Source organism: Notolabrus celidotus, chromosome 20 (assembly GCF_009762535.1).
Source record: "Notolabrus celidotus isolate fNotCel1 chromosome 20, fNotCel1.pri, whole genome shotgun sequence".
NCBI classification, from domain to species: Eukaryota; Metazoa; Chordata; class Actinopteri; order Labriformes; family Labridae; genus Notolabrus; species Notolabrus celidotus.
Window position 1 is genome coordinate 21296991 of NC_048291.1, and position 26858 is coordinate 21323848.

General features: G+C 40.3%; 1 protein-coding gene across 1 annotated transcript; it reads right to left on the bottom strand.

Moving 5' to 3' along the window:
- Window positions 1-797: 797 nt before the first annotated feature.
- On the bottom strand, window positions 798-26858 carry hs3st2 (heparan sulfate (glucosamine) 3-O-sulfotransferase 2). Its single transcript, XM_034711589.1, is given in 4 exon segments — window positions 798-1008; window positions 1011-1226; window positions 1229-1563; window positions 26347-26858. Coding segments are annotated over 4 exon segments (1125 nt in total). The 3' UTR covers window positions 798-946.

Sequence of the window (26858 nt, forward strand, 5' to 3'; positions counted from 1 at the left end):
CACACTGGCAGCAGGTTTGATCAGTGTGTGTGATGGAAACCCCTAAATTAGTGTGCTGCCCTTGCAGTGCTAGATCACATACTGATCAATATTCGGAGGACACAAATACACCACAAATGAGGGGAATACATAATCCATTGACAAGAAGAAAACACAACAACTTATCTTTACTCTGCTACAGGCAAGAAAACCAGGACATTTCTCAACTGAAGTTTTGCATTTCATACTTTACCTTTATTTTGGTGATCACAACAAAATACAACAAATAAAATAACTTTATCAATGTCTCTTAATGTATTGTCTATCTTCTCAGTTACAGTACATTTGTTCAGTAAATTTGTCACTGTGCCTATGAACTTTTTATAATTTTTACTGCAGAATAATTGAAAAGCTGATTTTATTACTCATTTGACATTTTGCTGCAACTTCCCATTGAGAGCTTATTTTAGCAGTAAAGCCAGAGGTTCTTTTGAGCTGAAAGTATGAATAAATAATCAATCTAGATAGTGAATAGTCAAGCGATGTCATTAATGTAGGTGGTGTGGCTAAATGACAGGGTGGCATGGTGACAGTTGCTGATTAATAACTTGGTTGATGAATTAATGCTGGTTGTCAGTTGAATTCGAATGCAATGTTTGTGGTGAAGAAATGTAGATCTGTATATACTTTCTTAAAGAAATGGCACTTTATCATGGTGTGAAACCACTGATATATATATATATATATATATATATATATATATATATATATATATATATATATATATATATATATATATATATATAATGTCTAGAAGGTATATATTTCTATATTGATTTGGTCAAGGTATACATTTTTCTCCATAAACTTTTACTTCAACTTTTTTCATTTAACATTTTGCTGATGATACCCTCATTTATATTTCACGTGTCCAAAGGCATGATGTTTCTGTTTGTGCATGGCCCTCTTAATCCCACTTGAAGTCATGTCCCACAGTTTCATAGAACTTGATGTTAAATGGCCTGTAAACTCCTGCAGCTGCTCTATGACCTCCTGCTCGATCTGTACGTGAGTTCTACCTTTAGATTTGCCGAGGCAGCGCGGCTGGCTGCTGCTCTCTGGCTTCTTCAAACAGGGGAAGCCTTTGGTTCGATTAAAGTAGAAGTGCTTATCCGTGATTATTCGTTTCAGTCCTAAGAAGTCCTGAACTCGTCCCATTTCTCCTGCCGGGTCAGTGATCAGCCGCTCCCACTCACAAAGTGCATCTGTGATGGGCGGAAGTACTGTAGCCAGTTTTCCAGGTGCAGAATGTACATCCCGATCCGAATGGCGTTCCATGAAGAATCGACGAGACCCTGACTTCTGTTCTTAAAGGCCAGCTCTTCAAATGTAGGAATGTCAGGCTTTTTGGAGAGAGTCTGTGTGTAGTCGGAGATTGCTCTTGTGACAGGGTTACGCACCACAACTATCAGCTTGGTCCCATGAGACATGCTGGCAATGCGTCTGGGCGCCTCTCTGGTGACAAAGTAGCTGGGGGTCTTCTCTAATGTGATCTGGCTGTCGAGTGTTCGTGGCATCAGTCCCCTTGGGAGAGAAACAAAAGCATAAAAAAAAAATGGATGAGTCAGCAAGACTTGTTATTTTCCTGTCTGGGAGCATTTCAAGACTGCTTTCGTTTTTCTCGGGTGACAGTAAGAGAGAAGTCTTAGTTCAGGATTGGAAATACTTATCTTTACCGGTGTCACAGAGAAAGGTATTAAAATCAACTTCAGTCTTAACATTTGTTTTGATAAGTGAACAATAATCACATTTTAGAAAGATAAACAAAGAAAAGTTAGACAGATTGTGTCTGAAGTCATTCAAATAATAAACAAAACTTGTCAAGTAATAAAAACGTGTCTTGTGATATATGACAACAAATTGTAAGTCTTGCATTCAAAGTTTGACTGAAGAGATATTACAAAAGTGTTTTCATGAAAAGTAAAAATACTCAATGCAGCAGATCCACTCTCTTTTTAGTTACACCGTTCGTTTTTTTGTCTTTTCATTAACATTTGGAAGGAAGAGAAGTACCTCTTTTAGCACTTGTTATTACCTTGCTGTGTTAAGTAATCGATTCAGATTGGCCAAAATCCCACAACATTGGTGGTTAACTCCCAACAGCAGAAGTGATATCAGGGAAAACCTGATCACACAACTGATATCAAATCAATCTGTGGAAAAGAGTTCAGCACATTTCACCTCTGCCTGTGACACCGTGGCAAAAACACTAGTTTTCATTACCATTCTTATTTGTCTGAAACACATCCAATGAGGACCCAATTTAGCCTAAAATCAATACAAAAATAGCTAATTAAAACATGTACAAACAGCACCTGAATGAAGAGATGCTATTTGATGTGCAACACAACTTGGGGTGCATGTAACCCTTTGCATGTACTTTGTAAATTAAAGGTGCAGTGTGCAGAAATATTTAGCAGTATCTAGTAATCAGATTTTAGATTGAAATGCATCCCTGCTCCCCCCTCCTGACACTGAAGTGATGATGGCCTTTAAAGACAAGAAGTACAGTACCTGTGATGCATGATAGGTTATGATCCTCCTTTTTCAAGTTTCTACCATTAAAACTTCTGTGAATACAAATTATTTTGTGCACAGAACCAAATATCATCTTCTTCTTCTTTAACCTAAAACCAGTGCATTTCCTGCGGTCCAATAATGAATATGTTGCTATTTTTTTCATTTTATGCTACCATAGAAACATGACTTTGCAAGATGGGGACTGCCGTAGAAAGGGACCCGAAGTCGACTTAAGTTAAAAAGAAAAATTTGGATTCAGGTGATTAAAATATTTTCGTCATACTTAGAAATCTGCATTCAATATACCAAGTCTGCTCTGCTAAATGCTGCTAAATGTGGCACTGCATCTTTAAAAAAACACCTCGTCTGACTTGCATGAGTTGAGCAGGAACAAAAACCATGCAGTCCCTGTGTGAAGCAGGCCTAGAATATCAAATAACACACATCTCAGAAAGTCAGTGGTGACTGCAGAGCTCGTATAATCTAAACATGCATCATAATTATCACCAATCTGTGATAAATATGGCTCAGCAAACTACAGGCAAATGTCTCTTTGTGTCATATTGTCATGTGAGATTTCCTCCTCAGAGGAATATGTCATTCTGTTGTGGCGCTTCGGTTCATGATTGATGATTGCTTGATGTTGGCCATTGAGAGGAGAAATGTCTCGGCCACGATTCAGATGATCCATACTTTGTTTTGTTTCCCCAGAAAAATGCCTCTGAACTGTGGGAATAAAACCAATACTGTTTTTTTTTTTTTACATGATGATTTGAGAAGATATAGTCCGTGGATTTTTCTATTTCACAGCCTGTGAACTGTTCTTGGATTTTTAGGTACATTCCCACACAGTTGGATGATTAAAAAGCACTCTTTCTTTATTATAACTGTTTGGAAGCTGCGATTAAAACCTAACCTTTCTCAGAGTTTTCTCTCCAAAGGTAGTGCTTGGCATAGGTTACCTCTGAAGTCTTGGAAATATTGATCCATTTAGCTTTATTATGAATCCTGAGTTGTTGGCTTGGGTGCCTGAGGGCCACTAGCGACTATTAATCTTTTATGAGAACAGCACCTTTTCAAGCAAACAGCTTTCCTACACAGTAAAACTTGCAGGTTTCTTTTTCCTCCAGGAGGTGCAGAATGTAAACATCTTTGCTTGTGTGCTGAGGAAACTGGTCTTCGTTATCTGGCCTGTCAGTTCTGAATGTTTTCACCATCCTTGGAGAGGAAGATTGTGAAGATGGGATGAGCTCGAGCGTGCTGGTTCAAACCTGCGACTCATCATGTGAGTGCAAAACTGCTCTGACAGTGTGAACATGTACAGTTAAAGGTCACAGATGGTTCTGCTCAAAATAGTCTTTAGACGACTCTGTGCTGCTGACAGTTCAACTGTACACAGCCCGCTTCTGTAGAAAACATATTTTCACACCACAGCACGAGAACACTGAGAATGTGAGTTCATTAAAAAGAAATGATAGAAATGTAATTATATAAGGTAGAGTAGATTTCACAGTGAAATGATTCACCTACACTGGCTTCTGTATTCTGTATCCAGCCAATAACAACCACAGTGAGCTTGTCTGTCAGAGGAAGTTGCAACATGTCCTGACTTACCTTGAGCTATTGATTTTTACAACTGTTCTGTTTGTTTCCTCCCAGTGAGGCTCAGGAAGAGAAACTAACGCAACTTTTACAAAGAGGTGAAGAAAAAAACTTACAACTGACAGGTTAGGAGGAGCCACTGGTATCAGAAGGATGGATGTTTAAAAGATGTGACAAGAGATGTCAGGGTCATTACAGCATCAGTGTGTTAGTTTTCTCTTATTAGCCGACTCCTTACTGATGTTACGGCTGTTCAGATGCTGATTCTGATTGACAACCCCTTGACAACGGTTATTAACTTCACTAACATGAGCAATGCCAGAGCAAACTGATCACACGTCATGTCAAATTAATCTGCAGAAAATAATCTCATCACATGTTGCCTGTGCTGTTGATACCATAGACTGTAAGGGAGGTAAAACCGTAGTTTCCATTCGTATCAAAACAATGTGGCTAAAACGTTAATTCAGTGAGCGTGCTACTTCGACAGGCTTCTATTTCCCATAACTTACTGTTAACATACATTATCCGTTACGTAGAAGACTCTGCTGCTTGGGCACGTTTCTATCCAGGTTGCTTGATATAGTCAACTTGGTTGTATCTTAGTGTTGGTAGCCGGGGAATGGAGGAGGATAATGTGGGAGCGGCGTTATGTGTAATAGAATCCCTTCAGGGTGGGAATAGGCACAAAGCAGAGGGGTCTTTATTAGCCCTTTAGCCCACTCCAAAGAAAGTTTTCCAGGAAATAACTGGTTGAGGATAACAAAAAGACCAGTCATTTTTAGCTAAATAGTGAATAATGTAAGGCAATTTTTTTTTCATTTTTCAACAACAAAGTACGTCTGTCTTGGGCCCTGATGAGAACGAGAGACTATGACAATTGCCCTGGTTTAACGAGCAAGATATTGACAAGGATTTGAAAATTTGTCGGCTTTGCTTTCCACCCTCAAAAAACCGCACCAGGATTTGCTTGGAAGCCAACCAAGACCCTGGTTTTGACGAGTGGTATGAGCTTCACACCACTTCAAACGTCCAGGGCTATCCCAGGAAATGGACAAGGGTTTGTTTAAAGTGGACCAAACAACTCTGATGTGAATGCAACCTTAGCCGAGTGCCTATCATGACAACGGTGAAGGCTGCCTTGTGTGTCGGTATGAGATGCAGTCCCCAACAAAACACTGTCAAGGGCACTATTTCGACACAGAAGTACACCTATCGTGTCGACCAAACAAAGGTTATAATCATAGAGACATTAACATATAAGCAGCTTCAATAGGCTGAAAATGACTTGCAGGATAGTCACAGTGTGTACATCAAGCACCGCATGATTGACGCAAGTAAGCCTCGAAGGAGAACCCTGCCTTTCTTCCCTCGCAATGCTTGGCCTCACAATTTGCATGCCATCAACCAATCTGCTGCAAACAGAGACAAACGCTAGAAGATAAAGAATTGATTCATGGATGTCTATTTGAAGGATTCTTTGACTCTCCGTTAGTGCAGAAAGAGAAACAAGAAGCAACCAGACAGAGATTTCAGTCTCTGCTTTGATCACTAATTTAGCATTTACATAAAGCTACATCTGCTGCAGCTCATTTTGAATACAGTAAATGAAATACTAAAAGCCAATCAATAGCTATTTAGCAAACAGAATGCTGGTAATTACTAACTAATTTCCTCAGCTAACTTGAAACATGGAGGCAGCTTCTCTTCTATTTTATACATCTTCTATTCGTTAGTGAGATAGCAGAGCCCAGACTGAAGGGGAACATGTGATACCTCAGGCATGTGTCTGAACCTACCAGCAGGATTTTTTCTTCTCCACATGCCCCGAGAAAGTACCAGCACTGAATCTGAAATTAGGAGATAAAACTGAGGGTCTTTGTGGCAGAGGGTAGTGGTGTCCTTTTACTAAAAAGCTCTTCAGTCCTTGCTCGGTGATGATTATTTGCAGTTGGAAAAATCTACATGATTGTAATTCCAAAGGATCGCCTGGAGGGTACTCAGTCTGAAACTTTAGCATCTTAAAAAGTATGCACCTAACAGCAGGGGGAAAAACACTTTAAAATACACGTTAATGTGAGCAACTTGGCTTTTTTTTTAGGAGGGATACAGATGTGACACAAGCACAGACACACACACCTTGATTAAGTGACATTTGAGTGAAGTACTCTAATTGATTACCACCTTCTCACTCAGAGACAACACTGAATCTTTTGGGGTAATTCACAGTCTTCTTCGTGATTCTTGATGAAGCTTTAAGTCAGGTTGTATTACAGACTCGGCTGTGACATTTTAATCACTCTGAGAAAATTACCTCAGGTGTGGTCGAACTGCCTCAACACTGTAGATGAGTAAATACGGAAACATGGAGGAAAGCTAATTTCTTCTGGTCACTGCAACATTTCATGCGATGCCACAATCTTGTTTGTAATTTTTGCAGAAAAAGGGCAAACATTATTCTTTCAAGGTGTGATTGAGCTGAATGTTGCCCTAACATGATCAGTATTTATGGTCTTCACTATATATTTTTCTGATTACACCAGCAGCTCAATATTTCTACATAACTAACATAATTGAAATCGGCCCGGCCGGTTTGGATTAATCTATCAGGGTTATTATGAGCCCTCACATACCGAGAAAACAAATGATGTCTCACATATAATTTGGTTTACTCGCAACAGGTCACTAAGACGACTAGGTACAAAAAGAACATTCCAGAGAGGCTGAGTCTTTCCGGAGTAAAAATGAGGAGGGTTTACCACTCTGGGAGAAATGGTGCTAATCAATAGAGTGACTGTAGCTGCCATCAGGGACGGTTGATTTCATTGATGAAGTCATTTCGGTTCGGTTATAATTTAAGTTAAAATACAAGAATAATTTAGAGCTAAAATCTTTTGCTATTTAGCATAAATAAGTATGTTAAGAATCAGTCATTCTTTATTTATATAGCGCCAAATCACAACAAACGTTATCTCAGGATGCTCTTACAAACATAGCAGGTCTAGACTGTACTCTATGTATATTATTAACAAAGACCCAACACAAAGACAGCATAAGTTCAAGTACCATCATACAGGCAGGCCTCAGACTTATCTCATCTTAATCCACCATGAGTTGATCACTTTGCAGCTTTTAGCAAGTTACAGCAACAAGGAAAAACTTCCATTAACAGGCAGAAACCTAGAGCAGGACCAGACTCATTAGACAGCCATCTGCCTCTACTGAAATGGGGTTGGAAAGAGGGATAGAGGAGATAAAAGAGAGAGATGATAGTGATGTTAGTAGAATATGTCCTGTCACGTACTTCACAGTGGAGCTAATGTTGTGGAGATACAGGGAGGGGCAGGTCATTGTTGTTAGCATCATGTCATGCTTGCCATGCAGCAAAGAGCACCTGTCAGAGAGGACTATAGTTTAAGTTGCTTTATAATTCTCTGGAAAGACCTGTTTATGTGATTTTAAGCTGAACGGCTTATATTGTTGAATTGTATAGATTTGAAAGCTATGCTCTGTGTTTATGAGATTTACTGAATGTCTGTTCTCTATGGGGATGTGATTTGTTTTTGGACTTCACCAAGCTCACTTTATTATTACTGTATTATCTTAATTCTCACCTCACGCTCTAATGCACGGATATGCTAATAAATGCCTGTAGCCTAAAAGAACGGCTTGTGCCCAAACAATTCTTCAATTATGTTTTTAATAATCTTCAGTACATGGTATAATTAAAAAAAAACGGACAATCGGGAGAACTCTCTCCATAAAGGACAGGGCCAAAAACCCAAATTTTCTGGCAGTGATCTTCAGCCCCTCAGGCGTTCATGTATTCTACAGGGGACAGAGTATAACTTCCAAAAACCATTGTCTGTTAACACAGTTCATCACTGCATCCAGCATGCTGCTAAAACAAGTCAAAGAGGATACCATGCATAGACTTGATCCAGAAACGCAGGCAACTTCCCTGAGCCAGGCCCGTTTCAGACGAACTGAGGGGAAGTTGAAAATGGTCCTGTGGTCTGAGAAATCCAAAGTTTACATTTTTTGGAAATCATGGACACCAAATACCTGGCATATTATCAGCTTACAGCGAAAGCTAGCATCCATGATGGTGGAAGGATGCATTGTTGCACATGACATGGGTAACATGTACTTTTGGGTTGAAAACTGTCCTGTGGTCTGTCAAATCAAAAGTTGACATTCTTTTGAAAAACATGGACACCAAATATCTGGCATATTATCAGCTTAAAGCCAGCATCCATGATGGTGTTAGGATGAATTAGTGAACATGGCATGGGTAACCTGTACATTTGTGAATGCATTAATGCTGACTGATGAAAACAGGTCCTGGAGCAACATATAGATAAGATCTTTATGAGGTAAGGTCTTGCTCATTTCAGCGAGGCAATGCCAGACTGCATTCTGCAAGACAGAGTCCAGGTGCTAAACTGACCTGTTTGCATTTTTTGTCACCCATTTAAAGTGTTTGACACATTGGCACAGCAGTGACATTTCTCAGTTTCAACATTTCACATTTTGTCTTTGTGCTATTTTCAATGGATATCTTTGATCATCAGCAAAATATGGGGAGAAGAGAGAAAGAAAAAAAAACCCTGAAGAATCAGCATCATCTACGTCTCTAATCTTCAGGTAGTTTTTCAATGACTGTCGTTCTTTCTCTGTTCACCCTCTCATTAATTAGCCACATAACGCTAAAAGCCAGTCTGCATATAGTAGTGACCCTGAAAAGAACCTGCTGCTGTCTCGCTCGACACTTTATCTCTGTCAGCAGAGTGGAGGCAGGAGTTTACACTTAGTTCCCTCTGGACACTGCTATATCATTACGAAGGAATAAGCCACAAACATGGGTGTCTTTATTCCAAAGTCCAAAGGAAGCCCATTAAAGCCAGATATGCCGTCCTCCTGCAGTGTGCAGCTCCACTGGAAGAACATGCTGCACTTTTTTTTTACTACAGCAGAACAAATGCAGCACCATGGGTTTGGGCTTACAACACTAAAAGGTACAATTTGTTCCCTGAAAATTGAAATATTTCTCAGAACTAATCAGCAACAGATCTTAGGAATAATCTGTGTAATGATTCATTTAACTTTCAGGAGCTACTTAACATCTACTGACTGATCAGTTGTTCTACAGCTCTTACACTCAACCTCCCATGGGACCCTAAGGTTGTAGTCATTTATCTGTGGTATTCAATTAACTGAACATTTTAAATCGTTCTAATCTGCAGAAAAAGTGGAGACCAGAACTTGGAAACCTTCACCAGGCCTATTATTTAAGCATTGAAAAATATAAAGACCATGAAGTGTTAGTTACAAAAGAGTCTCAATTAATAAAAGGAGGCTATTGATTTGATAACGAATGTTAATTACCCTTTTTTTTTCAGTTTGACTATCTTAAATCTTCTTTTTTTACAGCCTGGGTAATAAAATACTGTTTATTGACATATGCATTTTTTTTTAACTTTGAACTCACCACAGTAGATGGGTTTAAAAAGCAAAACCGAAAAAAAAGGCTTAATCAGCTACTAATCAGACAATACACTGATGAACTGATGTTTGCTCTGCATTGCTTTCTTTAGAGGTTATGTCTGTCATTGGAAAAAATAATCTTTATACATGGTTAAAAGGCTAAATTAAGGTTGCCAGTGGGACAAATTTGGCCCCAAATTTTATGTTACATCTCTTTAGTGTATATAACAATGGACGACACATCTCTACCATCTACCATTGGACTAAAGTAAGGCCAAAAAAAAGGGGGGGGGGGGGACACGCATCTATACGGAATGGTCTATGATTCTTGTGTTAGTGTTCATTAGTGTTTATTACTAGTCTTCTGTCAATTGCCTTTGGGAGGTATAGCGTTTGCATTCGTCAAGAGAGCTCTCAATCATGGGGTTATATGAATAGTGTCAAATAAGCTCTCAGGAAGATGAACACTCGGAAAAAGATCAGCATGGTAAGATCAAACTATAAGGATGGAACCATGTTTGAGAAAAGGTATTTGACATGTTCTAATTTAGGCCATATACTTATCCTTCCTGGTCGTGGGGGCACCAGTCAAATGGTTGTGTATGTGAGTCCTAAAACTCTTGCCAGTCAGCTGATTTGAGGCTTCTCTCTCAATGGCTACCTCCAGTTGCGTGGCTGTGTGCAACCTGGCGAAAAACAGCCTTCTGTGCACACAGCGCTCTGTGTGATTGGTCCTTCATGTACACACCAGCACTGCTAATTAATGCCAAGTTACAGGAGAGGACAGACATTGCAGAAAAAAAAACACCTCAGTCCCAGTGGCGGCTGGCAATAGGGGCGCTTAGGGCGCCGCCCCACCACCCACATCAAGACATTAAAAAAATAAAATAAATAAATAAAAATAATTAAATAATAAAATAATATTCTGAACTGTATGTATATATATTTTAAAATGAGCAAGATTAATATTGTATAGTTAAATAATTATTAGCAAAGCTGTTTCGTTCATCTGTGTTGTCTGATTGGTGACGTATGTTCCCCATGGGTTTTCCCCATAGACTGGTTTTCTCCGGTTTTCCTCCGGGGCGCAGAAATCTTTGCCATAGACTCCTCGTTAAAAGTTGTACATGCGCAGTAGCTCCTCTTCAATACAAGAGATAGGGCCATGTCGGGGGCGCACCTTCCATGCGCCCAGAGCTGAATGCAGCTTGATTTACATACCATCACCCTCCTGTCATGGGGCTGACGTCACAGCCGTCTGTCATCAAGCGCGGCTGATTGACAGCTCGAGCCGTGGGAGTTGGAGACGATCGGACAGAGACGCAAAATGAAGGGAGAGAAAGTAAATAACTCAGTGAAGTCACTCAAAACATCACCTTTAGAGAGGAGAACATATCAGGAGAAGCTCCACGTGAAAGAGCGTGGACCTGATCAGCCGAACATCAACATTAATCATCAGTCCAAAGACAGAGGGAGACAATACACCCGCTCTTTTTCCAGGACCTGGTTTAGCAACAAGGCTAACTTCATGCAGTGATGCTAATGCGTTAGTCTGCTTTCCCTGCCTCCTTTTCCAAACGTCAGGATCTGACCATCATGGATAAAGACAGGTATTACTGATTTAAAGCACTTTTCAGAAAAGTTAAACTGGCAGGAATAGTAATGCTATTATTTGACAGATTATTGTTAACAAGCATTATACACAGTGTAACAGCGCCCTCTGCTGGCGAGCATGTAATATCATTACTACACACACAGTAATTGGTGATGCATGAATAATATCTACACCTCTTTAAATAAGTACTGAGACAATGATTAGCTTACACAGCTTATACAAATGGTAAACACAAATCTTATTAATCAATGAACTACTGTAGCTATTTAGCCTACTGCACCAGTGGCAGCCTGAATACTGCAGCCATGAGACACCATCACCATGGTCACTTATCTATTACAGGTGATGCAGCAAGACAATCAAATGAATCTCACTGAATCTGCGAGGTGCTTCTCAACACTGAAGAGAATCAAGACCTCCTCAGGAACACAATGTCACAGGATCGTCTCAATGCATTGGCCATGCTCTCTATGGAGAAGAAACTTGTCAAAAGCATCGCTGACTTTAACCATAGAGTCATTGAGAAATTTATTTCTCTCAAGGAAAGAAGAGCAAAATTATGTACAAAAGTTTAGAACAGTACATGACATTACAATGTTGCTTTGCTGTTTTCGTGTATGTAAATACACTGGTGTGATACCCCAGACATTACCAAAAAGCAAGCAAACATGTACTATTTTGGAGTTATAGCCCCCCCTGGACAAAACTCCACCAGCCGCCACTGCTCAGTCCCTTCTTATTGTTACAGTATGGGTGATGAAAATAAACCTTGAAGGAACTTAGCTTAAAATAACATGAGGTCAACGTTTCTCTGCGGTGTGCTATGTGTATTAGCTCTCCTTTATTGTGAGATCTCATAGCATGCTCTTATGCAATCCGACATAAACCTTACCGTTCAATCAGTCAGTCAGTCAGTCAGTGTTATACTGTGGGAAGCAGGCAAGTGTGAGTGGAAACAATGAAGAAAACTTCCAACCAGGTGTTCCTTGAAGTGTAGGCTCATATTTTATTCAGCCAGTTATATTTAGGGAAAACACACAGTTTGCTGGGCTCCCTGTGATAACAAAAGAAAATTGAGAAAAGTTTACATCAGGCTCAAAGGCTCTTCTTCTGGCCTCAGGTCACACAGCAGTGTAGAGAGAGCGGCCATTTTCCTGCAGCTCATTTTAAAGCTGGTCACCTGCTCACTTGGCCAATCAGGCGGCAGCTCCCCATCAGTGGAACCTACTTCAGGTGAGGAATGAGGAGGAATCAAGAGGAATGTGCACCTTCCTCTTGACACAAACAACAGCATTAACACAAACTCATAATGTGGCATTAGGCCTCATGACAGTCAGTCAGTCAGTCAGTCAGTCAGTCAGTCAGTCAGTCAGTCAGTCAGTCAGTCAGTCAGTCAGTCAGTCAGACAGACAGACAGACAGACAGACAGACAGACAGGCAGGCAGCTGATGAAAAAATATGATGGAGAAAAAGAAAGGAGAGCACAGCAGCAGATGATGAGAGGTAAACAGTGCAGACACCACACCGCATTAATTCAAGGTCATCTGAAAATGGTCGTAGTATTGAACAAAGTAATGGTTGCGTTGATGCATGTTGCTTAACTCTCATCATTATTTTTTTCATTATATCAAGTTTGCATGTAAAGTACACATCTCATATTATTCAAAATGATTTAAAACATGTATTTTGGATCTTAATAAGATGCCCGGCTTGCATAAAAAGCATTAAAAACAGAGGTGATTTAGGACCCCTGCCTCCCCTAAGCCCCACAGTGTCTTCTTATCCAGACAAACTGTGGCGAGTAAATCTTAATATGATAATAAATATTAGACCATCCGTTTTTGTAAGTTACACCAAGCCTAGCTGTTAACTGTTGTAGATGTGGTGACTCTGAGTTATGTTGTTGCTCTCTGGAGGTAATGAGCATTGGTGGTAATGTGTTGTGTGTGTTTATTTATGATTCACAGTTGGGCCTGTCCTGTATTTCTTTGATAACTGAAAAAAAGCTTCACAATACTTTTTGTTCAGCAGCTGGGATTGCTTTAAGAATAAAAACGGCCTCACATTGCTGCAGTTTGTTTGTCTTCCCTTCAGCTGTTCCACCCCAAAAAAACTTTTTATCACCCACTTCATCCCATACTGGAATCCAGCACAGCAGTAGAATTCAAACAGTGCAACCCAAAACCTCTGACACAAACTTTACATGAAGCCAAATTTCGAAGCTTTTAAAAAGAGACTGCTGAACATCATAACAGCTCTGTGACACATCCCTCCCCACTGCCTTTACCGCCTGCATTTAACGCTGAATATATATCACCCGAAAGGTGCAAATTGCTGCATCAACCCAAGGTATGTGCACAATTCTCTCTCCTAGTGTGAAGACAAGCAACACATGGACACGGCAGACTATTCAGCTCCAGATAAGTGAGTCTTTTTTAAACAACTTCAACTTTGCAAAGAGCAGCTCAGGTTCATCAGGGATGCAGACCGTTGAAACAGGGTAAAGGTCAGCTTTGGATCATCGTCGTCGTGAACGATCAATGGACTCCGAATTATTACTGTCATTTCACAGCGGGTTGAACTTATAACAGAATGTTGCACAGTGTGAGTTTGAGACAAGCTGCCTGCAATTGTTTGCAGAAATAAAATTATAATGCAAAAAGGCTAAAAATGCAGAATCAGAAAAGCAACCTTATCTCCCTTTAGTGAATCAAGATGTATCACTATTAAACTGTTTTAATAGTCAGGGGATTTCAGTCTCACCTGATTGGGATTTAATGACTGAGAAACCATTAATCTCAATGTAAAGTGTGTCCACAGGGGAAAAGAGATCCAGATAAGGGTCTTTACCTCCCACTGGTCTACACACATTTGTCATTAAAAGGCCTAATAATGAACCCTGCAGACCCACAGGCTGACCAGTGGGATACATGAATCAAAGAATGCATGATTTGCAGTGTTTGTGCGGTCTCTGGGGTAATTTAACAACAAAACAGTAACACCGTAAATTAGAAGAAGGGTCTCTCAGGCTCTCGTTGCTCGTGTGTTAGTAGAGTTAGCAGCGTGCAGAGGAATGAGGGTCACAGTGTGCTGGAAAATTGCGTTCAATACACGATAATCAATAATTAAAGTTGCAAATTTTGGTTAATGATGTTATCTTGGACTTACTCCGAGCTATATAGCAGACCTTTTAACACCCTACAACGAACGCATGCATTGAGATCCTCAGGCAGAGGTTTATTATGCATTCCAGTTACAAAAACTGACAGGGCGTTCGCAGCGAGGGGTTTGACACTCTGAAACCATCTGCCCGTGGGGATTAGGTCTGCTGAGTCAATGAGCTCTTTTAAATCCCTTCTTAAAACAAACTTTTATCACAGAGCCTTCCCGGATTTTATCTGAATTTTATTTTATTTTAACCGTTTTAAGAAATATATTTTAAAAATGTCATTCCTTTACAGTTCTTAGAGGGGAATTTCATGTCTTTTATGAACTGCCTGTTTTATTTTGCTGCTCATGTAAAGCACTTTGTAACTCGGTTTTGAAAAGTGCTCTACAAATAAAATTATTATTATTATTATATTATTATTATTATTATTATTATTATTAATATTAATATCTCCAGAATAGTAGGTTGAAACAAAATTGCGTTTGAAGGGCAAATGCACCGCAACCATGCAAGAGATTTTCATTGTGATGACTGAAAATGCACTCTTGTTTTGCTCTTTCTTTGGACTCACATTTTTATGTGCTTCTTGTTAATGTACTAGGTTTTCATTTCTGCAGCACATCTTTTTTTGGCAGGAGCACTTATTTTATTTGTTTGAAGTTTTGTTTGTTGTTATGTCCGTCTCTCTCTCTCTCTCTCTCTCTCTCTCTCTCTCTCTCTCTCCTCTCTCCTCTCTCTCTCTCTCTCTCCTCTCTCTCTCTTCTATCTTTCTCTTCTCTCTCTCTCTTCCGTCTCTCTGGTCCCTCCCCCCTTTGCCGGCTGTGCACCTGAGTACTATTAGTGCTCAGGTATGGGCTAGGTGATAAAGAGACACACTGAAGAATGGTTAATACTTCTGCGTCGACCCTACGCAGCAGTGGTCGACACGGACATGAGCTCCACATACTTGTGCGTTGGTGTCCATGATGCGCAGCAATACTCAGCTGAAACACTAGAGGGCAGTGTGGTCTCTGATAGTTGAGTCGTCTGTTTCCGGCCCTGCTACATTTTGTGTTTAACTTTAAACATGATTCTGTTCATGCTGCTGTTTATCATACAGCAATAATTACAGGGAAAAATAGAGAGGAGGAGATTAAATACATGGCCGATGTGCAGGGATCCCGGAAGTGCTATACATGTGGGAAATATGATGCAGACGAGCGGACCAATCACAGGGCTAGCGGTCTGCGTCGATTCGACTCGTAGTTACATTTCGGAGGAGGTGCGCGTTGGCTATGTGCTTAGGCCTCTGCATTGGTACTGGAGCTATGACGTAGGCTACAGCGTAGGCTACGCCGTTGATTCGACGCAGAAGTATAAATCAGGCTTGAGCAGCACATTCATGAGGGTTTTGTGTAATGTTGGTGGAGAAACTCCTCATTGTGCCTTTAACACCAACACACAAAACAGATGACAGGCAAATGACGACATTTGATGACAAATTATGGAAACTGATGGCCAATAGAGTCACTTCTGCGTTCTTGCACGCATGAAATAAGAATTATCACCATGTGGGGCTTCAGGGGTTCTATAGAACCCAAAGTCTTGTGGGATTAATAAACTTCTTTTCCACACTTTTAGAGACCAACTTTGTAAATTTCATACAAAGCATTTATCCCAAAATGTTATAAAAAGCCAAACCACACATAGACTTCTTCCCTCCAGTCAAGCCCAGTACCAGTTAGTATTACTTAGGCTGACAGTGCAAGGAATATGTCCTTGCACTGCATGAATCTCATAGTATCTGTGCCACCGCCCTTCCTAAAAATGGCATCTTCCTTTAGCTCTCTGGATATGAGGGCACGGATCCAGTCTGTGGCGGAGACGGCTGCTCATTATTAAAGTATCACTCACTCAGATTACAGCTGTGATGGACATGTGATCATTATCACCAGAAACAGAAGCCCTGCGCGCCGTGAAAGTCGATTAAGAGTTAACAAGAGCAGTCCAGAGGATTAAAGCAATCCTGTGGGCAATTCAGCCAGGTGAGGAACAGAAGGGATGACAATCACGAAAGTTACACTTATTTTTCTAAATTAATTGAAGACAAATTGGTTGAAAATGGCCAAACCGGCTACGCTAGATGTCTTGATGTTAAGGAACGGTTTTGACAAGAGGCCTGCCCTCAGCCCAACAGATTCAAAGCAGGACAATACAGTTCTGTGATGGTGGGAAAAAAATTTGCATAATGTATTTAACCTTGAACCAAAACCCATTTAATCGCTGTCATTTCAACACTAGGCTCGTGTATCTTTGAAATAACAATTATTCATGGTTTGCTGGTGCAGAGAGAAATGACTGACACTTGCTCTCCTTGAACAATAAACGCGTTGAATTGAGCTGAGCTACGAGCTGTCACATTAACATGTGGCGGCGGGAAAGTATCCACGGACGCTTAAATGAAACACTCAGACAGGAGAGAAAGCCTCTGGAATCCTAACAGAGCTTTCTCAGAAGCAGGTTGCCGCTTCTTTTGTTTGATTTTTGAAGAACTTACAGCTGATTTCGGTCAGTTTAGGATTTTTTTTTACCATGCTGCATCATGGGTTAAAAAGTTTGATAGACTTAAAATGCAATGTGACACTGTGAATTCCTGATCGGGTATGTAGATGATGGTGCACTTTCACAGCAGCACCTTAACTAACATGCACAGAGATTTCTTGAATTTTCACCAAACTTTGGAGCTCAAAGAAGTTCTTTCCTAGGCATACATGTTAGCCTCCAGCAATGTGACAGTCAAGGGTATTTCTAAATTGAGAGCAGACGTCCACACACCTTAAGTAGACTTTCTTCACTAAGTTGGTGTAGATGTACAAAAGGACAGAATAAGTAGAGACTCAGGAGGAAAAGCTCAGACAGAGTGTGAGCCAAGGATAATGATACAATGATGATTATACAATACTTGAGACTGATCGGTTAGAATAAAGTATTACATAACCCCAGTCACTGATTATCAACAGCAAAAGCAAGGTCAAGGACAACCTGATCACACACTTTATTTGAAATCAAATCAATAGAAAATTGTCCAGCACATTTCACCTCTGCCTGTCGACACTGTGGCAAAAACGTTAATTTCTGTCAGCATTCTACATTGGTAAAAAAAACGTTGGTTTCCGTCACAGGCTGGTTTTGAGAGTCAGGAAGTAATGAGTTAACAGGCACAGATGTGAGAGCAGCCTGAGGAGATACTGGACCCTCTCTGATAGGGAAAAAATTTAACAAGATCCTGTCCTGCAAAGTAACATAGACAACGAGTGGTAGCGAAACTTGGAGGTGAATTATGCCGGCTAATTATAGCTTCAATATTCAGTTTAACGTGTATTATATCAACTAGGTAGGCCCATGGTTGTAACCTGAGCATGAATTGTAACATCCAGTTTAGTGTTAATTCATCCCACATGGGGGCTTACATGAATCTGTTGCCACAGAACTACAGAATTGCTGGGACTACTTTCTTAGATAATAATAAATAAAATCTCCTTTAAATCAACATTTTGTGTCAAGCTGTTCATGGATTCAGTCAGTCGCTGGGTAATGCCATAAGTTGTTTTGCTTAGTGTTGTATCTGCTTTGATTTCTTATTCTGTTTTGTAGATCCTCCTTGTGCGTCATGTCGTTCCTCTCGCTTTTCTGATGTTGGCTAATTGCTTTCTCAGAGTTGTTATTCAGTTGCTATTCCTTGTGTTGTACTGTCATTGTTTACCCTTGAGTTCTTGTTGTGTTCTCTGTTTTATTTTATGTATTTCTCCCTAGTGTTTCAATTCTAGTTTTACTTGCTGAGTCTTCCATCCTCTGTGATTGTGTGCCCCACCCTGATTGGTTTCACCTGTGTCGCACCTGTGTTTGATTATCCTTTGTGTATTGAGTCTCTGTGTTTCCTCCTCTGTGTTTCCCTGTTACATCGTCTCTTTCAAACAAAATTCAAACAAAAGATGCGCTTGAATGTGTGCAACAAAGTTAAAGGAAATCCATGTAATGCCTTTTGAGATATTTCAGTGGTGGACTGACCAGCTGGCTAATTTCTGCCTCTTCTCTCTTTCATTAAAAGTTGCCAGACAGAACTTGCATTATTTGATATTTGATTAGATGTGCAATTGATTTTGCATTGTGGATGTAATGTATGCATGTTAACAATATTTTGTGGAATTATTCTATAACATAAATAACAGGCACCATCTCTCTGTGCTTGAGACCAGCCTCATTTAGGGGAAACATCTTTAAAAAAGAGATGTTTGGTAATTAATGTTAACCACAGCATGTCTCTGTGCTGCACTGAAATGAAGACAGCTCATTAATAATGCAGAGTTGCGCCTTACCATCCCCCGCTGTATAATGTGCAGTTTTCTGTGTTAAATGAGAACCATCTAACTTTCTGTCCTCATCAACCTTTCTGATGATACTGTTCCTCAGCTCCCTGCCTCCCCAAGCCAATTAATGTGGACCAAGAGAATATTTGTAGCTGCAGCCTCTCAAACAATTTCAACCCTTCTCAGGGAATCTACTGGAAATGCTTCTGACTCCTGTGAAATCAATAGATCTGAGATGCCCTTTTAAGTCCTCATAGTGTATGGTGACGTGTTTGTGTTTGATCTTTATGATTCTGCGGAGAACAGGAAAAACGTGGCAAGAGAAGTGGGAGGAAATAAGTGGCAGTGAGACGAGTGTTTTATCGGGTCCTGTGTGGTTGTGTGGACACATGCACAAAATAAATGAGGCCATGCATGTGTTCTGTTCAAGAGACGCTGTAATGAACACCGCACCATTTTTCTTCTCAGCCTAAATGACCTGTCACACGCTTAATGTAACAGGACACACTGAGCAGAACAACCAGCCAGGACACTGGAACTGACGATTAATTGGGTGTCACATGTTGTATGTTTCTGTCTGCGCTACAGTTTGCAGCTGCTGAGAAAATGTACAAAAAGTTTAGGATTGTATTATGAATGGAGCTTTTTCTTCTCTTCAGAAAACATTATGTGGAGTTTTTAAGAGTACATTTTGTTCAGTCTAAACTTTATTGTGTCTCTTGTTTATTTTGTAGTTCTGCTCCCTGTGTGTTGATTTAGTTTTACTTCTTGTGTGTTTCCCTCCACTTTGATTAGTTTTACCTGTTTCCTGTGTCCACACCTGTTGCTCGTTAGCCTAATTAGTCCCTGTTTCCTCCCTTGTGTTGTCAGATCATTGAGTGTTTCTTGCTGTGATCTGTGGTACCTGCGTTTCATGCCTCCAGTGCTCTTGTGCCGTTACTTTCATTTAGATTTAGTTTATGGACATTTAAATTAGGTAGTTGTTCGACTTATTCCTCTTTGATCTGTTACTAATTAATCTAATATAGCTGCCCTTGGGTGCTTCTTCCTTTGTTGTTTTACCCCACGGGACACATACTACCAATGCCTGTAGTCTACAAACTACAACAGGAACCTGACACTTTCAGAAACCACAATCTGGCATACAGATCCAATCCTTTAAGGCAGAATACACACATTTTCAGATACAGATCTGTCTACATATCATCACATCACATAAATGCATGCTGTAGCATCAGAGTAGTGGCGCCTGATAATTGAACAGCAGCCCCTTCAGTCACAGTAAAGAGAATAATAGGTGTGCTGCCACACCAGCAGGTGTTGCTGTTGTTTCCTTTGTGTGTCACGTGCAAGCGGCAACCTTCGGTCTGAAAATATGAGTCCAATGCAGAGGGGGTAAAAACTGCAGTTCATCAAGGATTTGCTTGAGGCTGGCTCCGGAAGTACCAGAAACCACATACACACCAATTAAAAAAAGCCAATCTTTACAGCAGAATAAACATGTTTAAAGGTGACATATCATGCAAAATCGACTTTTAATGGTTCTCTACCTGAAATATGTTTCCCTGGCATGTCTACAAACCCCCTGAAAATGAAAAAAATCCATTCTGCCCCTGTTTTGATTTCTCCACCTTTCTGTAAATGTGTGTGAAACGAGCCGTTTCAGATTTCCGTGATTTTCTTACGTCACAACAATATACGGTCTGTAACGGAGTCAGAGTTCGGAGCTTGTTCAGCCCATAGACTGTATAAAGTACAACTCAACCCCCCCTCCGTTTTTCATTACCTGCACACGTGTGCTAACAAGGAGCTTAGGAGGGAGGCATGCTAGTTGTAGGCTGTCTTAATAAACACAAAGGTCGGTTTTACTCCCCACATCTGCAGATTTGAAGATCTAGTGGATAATTTTAATTTTTCATGGAAAAGTGCTAGCGCTAGTTACCATAGCTACATGTTCGTAGCTGTAGCTGTGTACCAAGACACAGGTCGACATACTGACAAATAAAACAACAAGAAACACAAAATCTGTGACCAATCCTTCAGAAAGGTCCTGCTGCAGGTGCCTCTCCGTCAGGATCAGATTCTGGAAAAAAATTCAGAGGGTTGAAGTAACGGGTCTGTGAGCAGTGTGTATATTCAGCCAACATGTAAACATTAGATCAACGTGCTGGAGAGTCGAGGCCACATCCACTTCCTGAGGGGGCTTGGTCAGAGAGAAAACAGACCGTTATGAGCAGGGCTGAAGAGGAGAGTTTTTTAGGCATACCAAAATCTTATTTCAAAGTTAGACCAATATATATTGATGAAGAAAGAGTAATATGTCACCTCTAAAGCTTGGTACAAAAGATGAGTGTAGTCTGCATAGCTAATTTTTTGATCGGCACACATTGTAGGGGGGGCGGTGAATTTTTTCTTACGCTGCAATTTTGAAGATATTGAGATCACGAGTCTTCCAATGAGAGGCACAGCTGACTTGATTGACAGGCGGGAACACTGGAGCTGTTGGCTAAGAGGCTCAAAGCCCGCCTCTTTACGTCACAATCGCACGACAGCAGCAATATGGCTGCAGTCAATACAGTCAATGGTCACAGGATGTATTCTATTAGCCAATCAGGCTTATGCTGGCTAGAAAAAACAGGAAGCCAGTGTTACATGTTCAGTAATGGCCGACAGGGACAGAGTTTGGAAGTGTCAGAATTCAATCCATATCCATCCTTTTTGTTGTTCTGAGGAAAGCATTGTCTTTTTACTCTATTAACGGTGAGGAATATGTCACATTACAAAAGCATACACTTGTCATTGTTGAGGAGTCGCCTGTCTGCATAGCTGTGCTAAGGTCCAACAGTGAGGGCAGAACAATAGGCTTTAAAAATACCATAAATATGAGTTACCAGAGAAACTGCATCACTAATCTTCCTTCTGAAACATTAGTGAATCACTCTTGTGGGCTATAGCCTAAGCCTTGATATGGCCCTGGTCAAGGTCAATAATAAACCTCCATGTCCAAATTCATTAGTCACATTAATATCAAATGAGTCACTGGCAATTTTCATAATCAATTAATCATCAGAGTCATTTAATAACCAGTGCGCCTGCATGACTATACTGCTCATTACACATGAGGAATAATAACGAAGTGCATTCCTTTAGTTCATTAGACTTCTTATTTCCTCTCCGGGATTTCAAGGTTCAGCTTTCTTTTGTTATCAATTAAGTTTATGTCGCATTCATGGATGTGTTTTAATTACTGAAGTTGTTCTGTCTTAACATTATTGTAGTTTGTGTGACAACATGATTGGTTGTTGCAACCGCAGAGATTGAAACGAAATGATTGTTTTGTATCATAAGTTTAATGTAGGGTGGCTTACAAGTACAGTGGTAGTGGATCCTCGTTAGATGAAATGTACAATGCAAATGCAAAATCACATGGAAAAGTCCACAATTAACACAAAATTAGAAAACAACTGCACATAATAAATGCTGCAAATCCAGACTTTTAACATGGTTTAATGTTTTTAACATTTTGATGTTACTCTCTAATATCAAACTGTGTCACCTTCCCACAGGCATAAGTTTAGTGTAAAGCTGTGTCACTTAGCGCCCCTACAGGACTGCAACGCTTTCGTTAAAAAGTCTGCAGTATTTACATTTTGCAGTTGTTGAGTGCATTATTTCTGCATTTGCAGCACGTTTCTCCTAATGAGGATCGAACAAGCTGTTGCAGACCGTCTGCCCTTGCCAGCCACCGTAGGACAAGCCCAACCGATCTCCAACAGCCCAAATGATCTCCATTAGGAGGAATGTGCTGCAAATTCAGAACTGATGCAAATTCGAAAATACATAAAAAATTCAAAGACAAATGCAGCAGTGGAAACGTGCAAAGAAAGGGAAACAACTGCATTAAAAGCAAACCTGATGCAAAACATAGAGAAACACATGAACAAAATACAAATGAAAACCAATGAATACTGAGACAGGAAGTAATGTTAACATTACAGGCTCTACAAGACCAATTGGGTCTTACAGCCAGTGCACAGTCTGGGCCTAAAAGGATCACTTCTGGGTTTGTCAATCTTGTGCAAATTATACAAAAAGACACTTTTTAATTCTCAAAGCATGCGTAAAGGGTTAAAACTGCATTGAACAGAACAGATAGAATCTCTTTAAGCTGGTGTTTTTTGCACCTTTTTTAAAGAGCCATTATGCTTTTATTTAGGGCAAAATTGGCCCCTTTCTTTGACATAAACCTCATTGCAAGTAACATGTAATTTAGAAACACCAGCACTAATAGCCATGCACAGTTAGGTGACATTTTTACTGTCTGCCGGGAGTTGTTGGTGAGAGTTGTAGCCATCTTTTTATTATTGCTTTTTTAAATATTTGAGGCGTTTCGGACCTTTAATGTATGCTATTTTGAATTTGCTTCGTTTCAGAATTTACAGCATGTCTTCTTTTGAGATCATTTGAGCCATGGCATGAGTTGATAATCAAAATGTTGATATACTGTATGTAATTAATAAAAAAGTTACACCTGTACTTATACCTACAAGATATATTGATTACTCATGCAGAAGCAGAGCAACACCTTGTACAAACACATTATGTTCCCACCTATAGAGAAAAAAGTGACAGTTAATCAAATTGAAAAGCCATTTAATGTGACTTGCTTCAAATGACCCAAACATTGTGACGGATAATCACTGCAGGCCAGCCTAAAAAATCAACATCATCCAGTAACTTGACAGGTTGAATTATACGTTTGTTTAAACCAGTCTTTGTTTCTGCAGTATTACTAAAGTATTTATTTTGAGTGTATGAACTGTCAGCTTGCAGAAATGTGCAATGTTCCAGCTTTTTAATTCTCTGCAAGGGACATCAGTACAGCCCCAAATTCCTGAAAGTTGGGACACTGTGTCAAATATAAAAAAAAAAGATTTTTTTGTTTGTTAATTACAACCCAATATTTAATTAAAGATGGTGCAATAAGACAGCATTTTAGATGTTGAATCTGAATCTTGTGTTTTGTTTTATTAAAAATGTATGCTCATTAAATTTGAGGGGAAACAGGACACTGAAAAAGTTGTGTTATGCCAAAAATAAATGAAAAAAAAAACCTGGAGGAATTTCTCCTAACTATTAACTATTAATTTGCAACAAGTTGGTAACATGACCTGGTGTAAAAAGGACACTCCAGAGAGGAGTCTCTCAGAGGTAAAGAGTGGAAGAGGCTCACTGCTCTATGAGAAATGTCTGAGCAAATAGTTCAGCAATTTCAGAATAATGTTCCTCAGCCTAAAATTGAAATGTAATTTTAGATTTCATCATCTACAGTACATAATATCATTGAAAGATTCAGAGAATCTGGAGAAATGTCTGTGCAGAGGGCACTGCTTAATAAAACAGACTTGACTCTGTAGTGGAATTCACTGCATATTCACTGATAATTCATTACAGAATAATGTAGGGGCCCATTTCTTAACGGAGCTATCGGTAATTATGTCCCATCCCTTCTTTTTTTAAATCAAATAACTGGTTAAAACTAGAGTTCTCACCATGGCTGCCATCACATGATGAAGATGCATGCAGACATGAAGTCAGGTAACATGGAGAGAGATTATAACAAAATCAAAGAAGCTGGGCTGGACTCTCCCCCCTCCACCTTGAAGCACTGCTCTGATCAGCTGTTTCCAGTGTTTACAGACATCTTCAACAAATCACTGGAGACCTGCCACATGCCACGTGCCAGCCTGCTCTAAGTCTTCAACTATCATTCCTGTCTCTAAAAACCTATGACCACAGGACTAAATGACTACAGACCTGTCTATCAAGCTCCTTCAGTACGCAGACGACGACTTCCTTATGGACTCCTTTCTGAGTACACAAGCAGGCTGCAGCGCATCATTAGCTCTGCAGAGAGGGTGATCAGCTGCTTCCTGACATCTCTACAGGACCTGCACACCTCCAGAACCCTGAGGTGTGCAGGTAAGATAGTGGCAGACCCTTTACACCCAGACTTTTTGAAACCGTCCCCTCAGGCAAGAGGCTGCCGTCTGTAAGGACTAAAACCCCACACCACAGGAACACTTTCTTCCCCTCAGCTACAAACCTAATGAACAATGCCCCGGCTCCACCCCTACCCCCTACCCCCTACCTGACACAGACTCTCATGCTCTCACTTAACATCAAAGTTATGTTAAAATTATTAAGACGACTATTGCATTACATGAACATGTACTGCCTTGTTTGCACATGTACTGCTAGATTTTGCATTCCTATCATCCTGCACCTTTGTGTACTCTGTTCAGGTTCTGTCCATATAGTTTTATACAATTTTAATAATTATATCTTTTATTATCATTACTTGATATATATTTCTATTTTACATTTATATAGGCTACTTTTCTTTTTTTCTATTGTTATTCTATGTTTACTAAGCACAAAAACACCAGACAAATTCCTCTTATGTGAAAAAACACATAGCAATAAACCGGTTTCCGATTCTGATTGCAATTATAAAGCGAACTGAATAAACATGCACATTTTTGAACAAGTGTTGTATTTAAAACAGCCGACTTTGTGATTTTGTGTCTTACATTAACGCATCTTTTAATATATTGGCCTTGAGTTTGTGTGTGGGTGCAGTGGATTGTCTCAGATCTGCTGCTGAGTACACTTATTATGGCTCATTGCTGTCATTTCATTTCTTTATCTGCATTTACTCTGACTTAACCATCCACAGAAGAAGATGGATAAAAAAAAAAGAAGTCTTATATTTTGTCCAGCAGCAGACTATAGGCTGAGAAGGGATGACATGACTGGCAGGCATGCATATATGTGATAATTTGATGCTGCTGTTCTGTTCTGAGGTGACTTGCTGCCTTCTTCACCTGCTTCATGTTCGGGGAAGTACTCCTTTAAGTCTGTTCCTCTGCTGCAGGTGAAACTGTGACTGGAAAGCTGGAGGCAGCTGTACCCTCACAGTGCACAATGTCATTAAGGCCCTTTTGGAGGATATTCGCAGACTTGAGTGCAGCACTGAGAGTCAGTTTTGTGCTGATCTGCGTGGCTATCTGTGGAGAGGAACCTTAAACCTCCAGTTTCAATAAAGAGAAGTAGAAAATACAAAAGTACTATGACTTTTCCAGTGATTTGACTCAACAGGGGAACATTTGTGTCCTCCTGTAGCCTGTTTGACACAGCTGGTAATCCGGGGCTGCAAACTAACTCTATATTAGCGTCACGGAGCTGTCCGTTCAGCACCACGGTGGGAAAACAGCATCGTTCCAACAAGTAGACTAAAAACTGGAACTCTCAGTGCTGGTATTCTGTTTTGACAGTTTTTCAAGTGTGTTTGCAAGGAGCTGTGCTTGTGTGCTTGTGTGTTTGTGTGTGGTGGCCCCACAAACAGATGTAAGAGTGGAGTGCTGACTGAAGCGAGGACTACACTGAGGGAAGAAGTAGAAACAAAACAAAACAACAAAGAAAAAAAAATTCAGACATGAACCAAGGCAGAATCTATCCTTGAAACATTACTGATGATTAGAACAATGTTTCATGATTTCCCTCACCTGTACCAGTCCAGTCCTCTGTCATAGTTCCTGTCGAAAAAGTGTGGTTCTGTTCCAAGCGCGCGCACATCTGGATGTATCCGGATGAACTCCAGCACCGCCCGTGTGCCTCCTTTCTTCACCCCGACTATCAACGCATTAGGCAGCTTCTTATTCCCATATTTCTGCGCCACACTCATGTTCTCCAACTTCATGTCAGCCCAGTGACTCCCAGAGGAGTCAGGAGCTTTACTTTGCTCACGGGTATCACTCAATCCTCGCTTGGCAGCGGAAGCATCCAGAGCGGACCTGACTCCCAACGAAGCGCAATTGTCCAATCTCTCAAGAAGTTTCTTCCCTCCTGCGTTCTTGCTCGGCGGGCATCTTTTCCCCTCGTAACCCTGATTTGCCATGATTGTGCCGCGGCAGAAAATAATACTATAGAATAAATAGGTGCAGGACAGTGACACAGTGACTATGAAGGCGAATCTGGCGCTGAATCTGTTCGTAGAGGAGAGGAACCTATGTGCCAT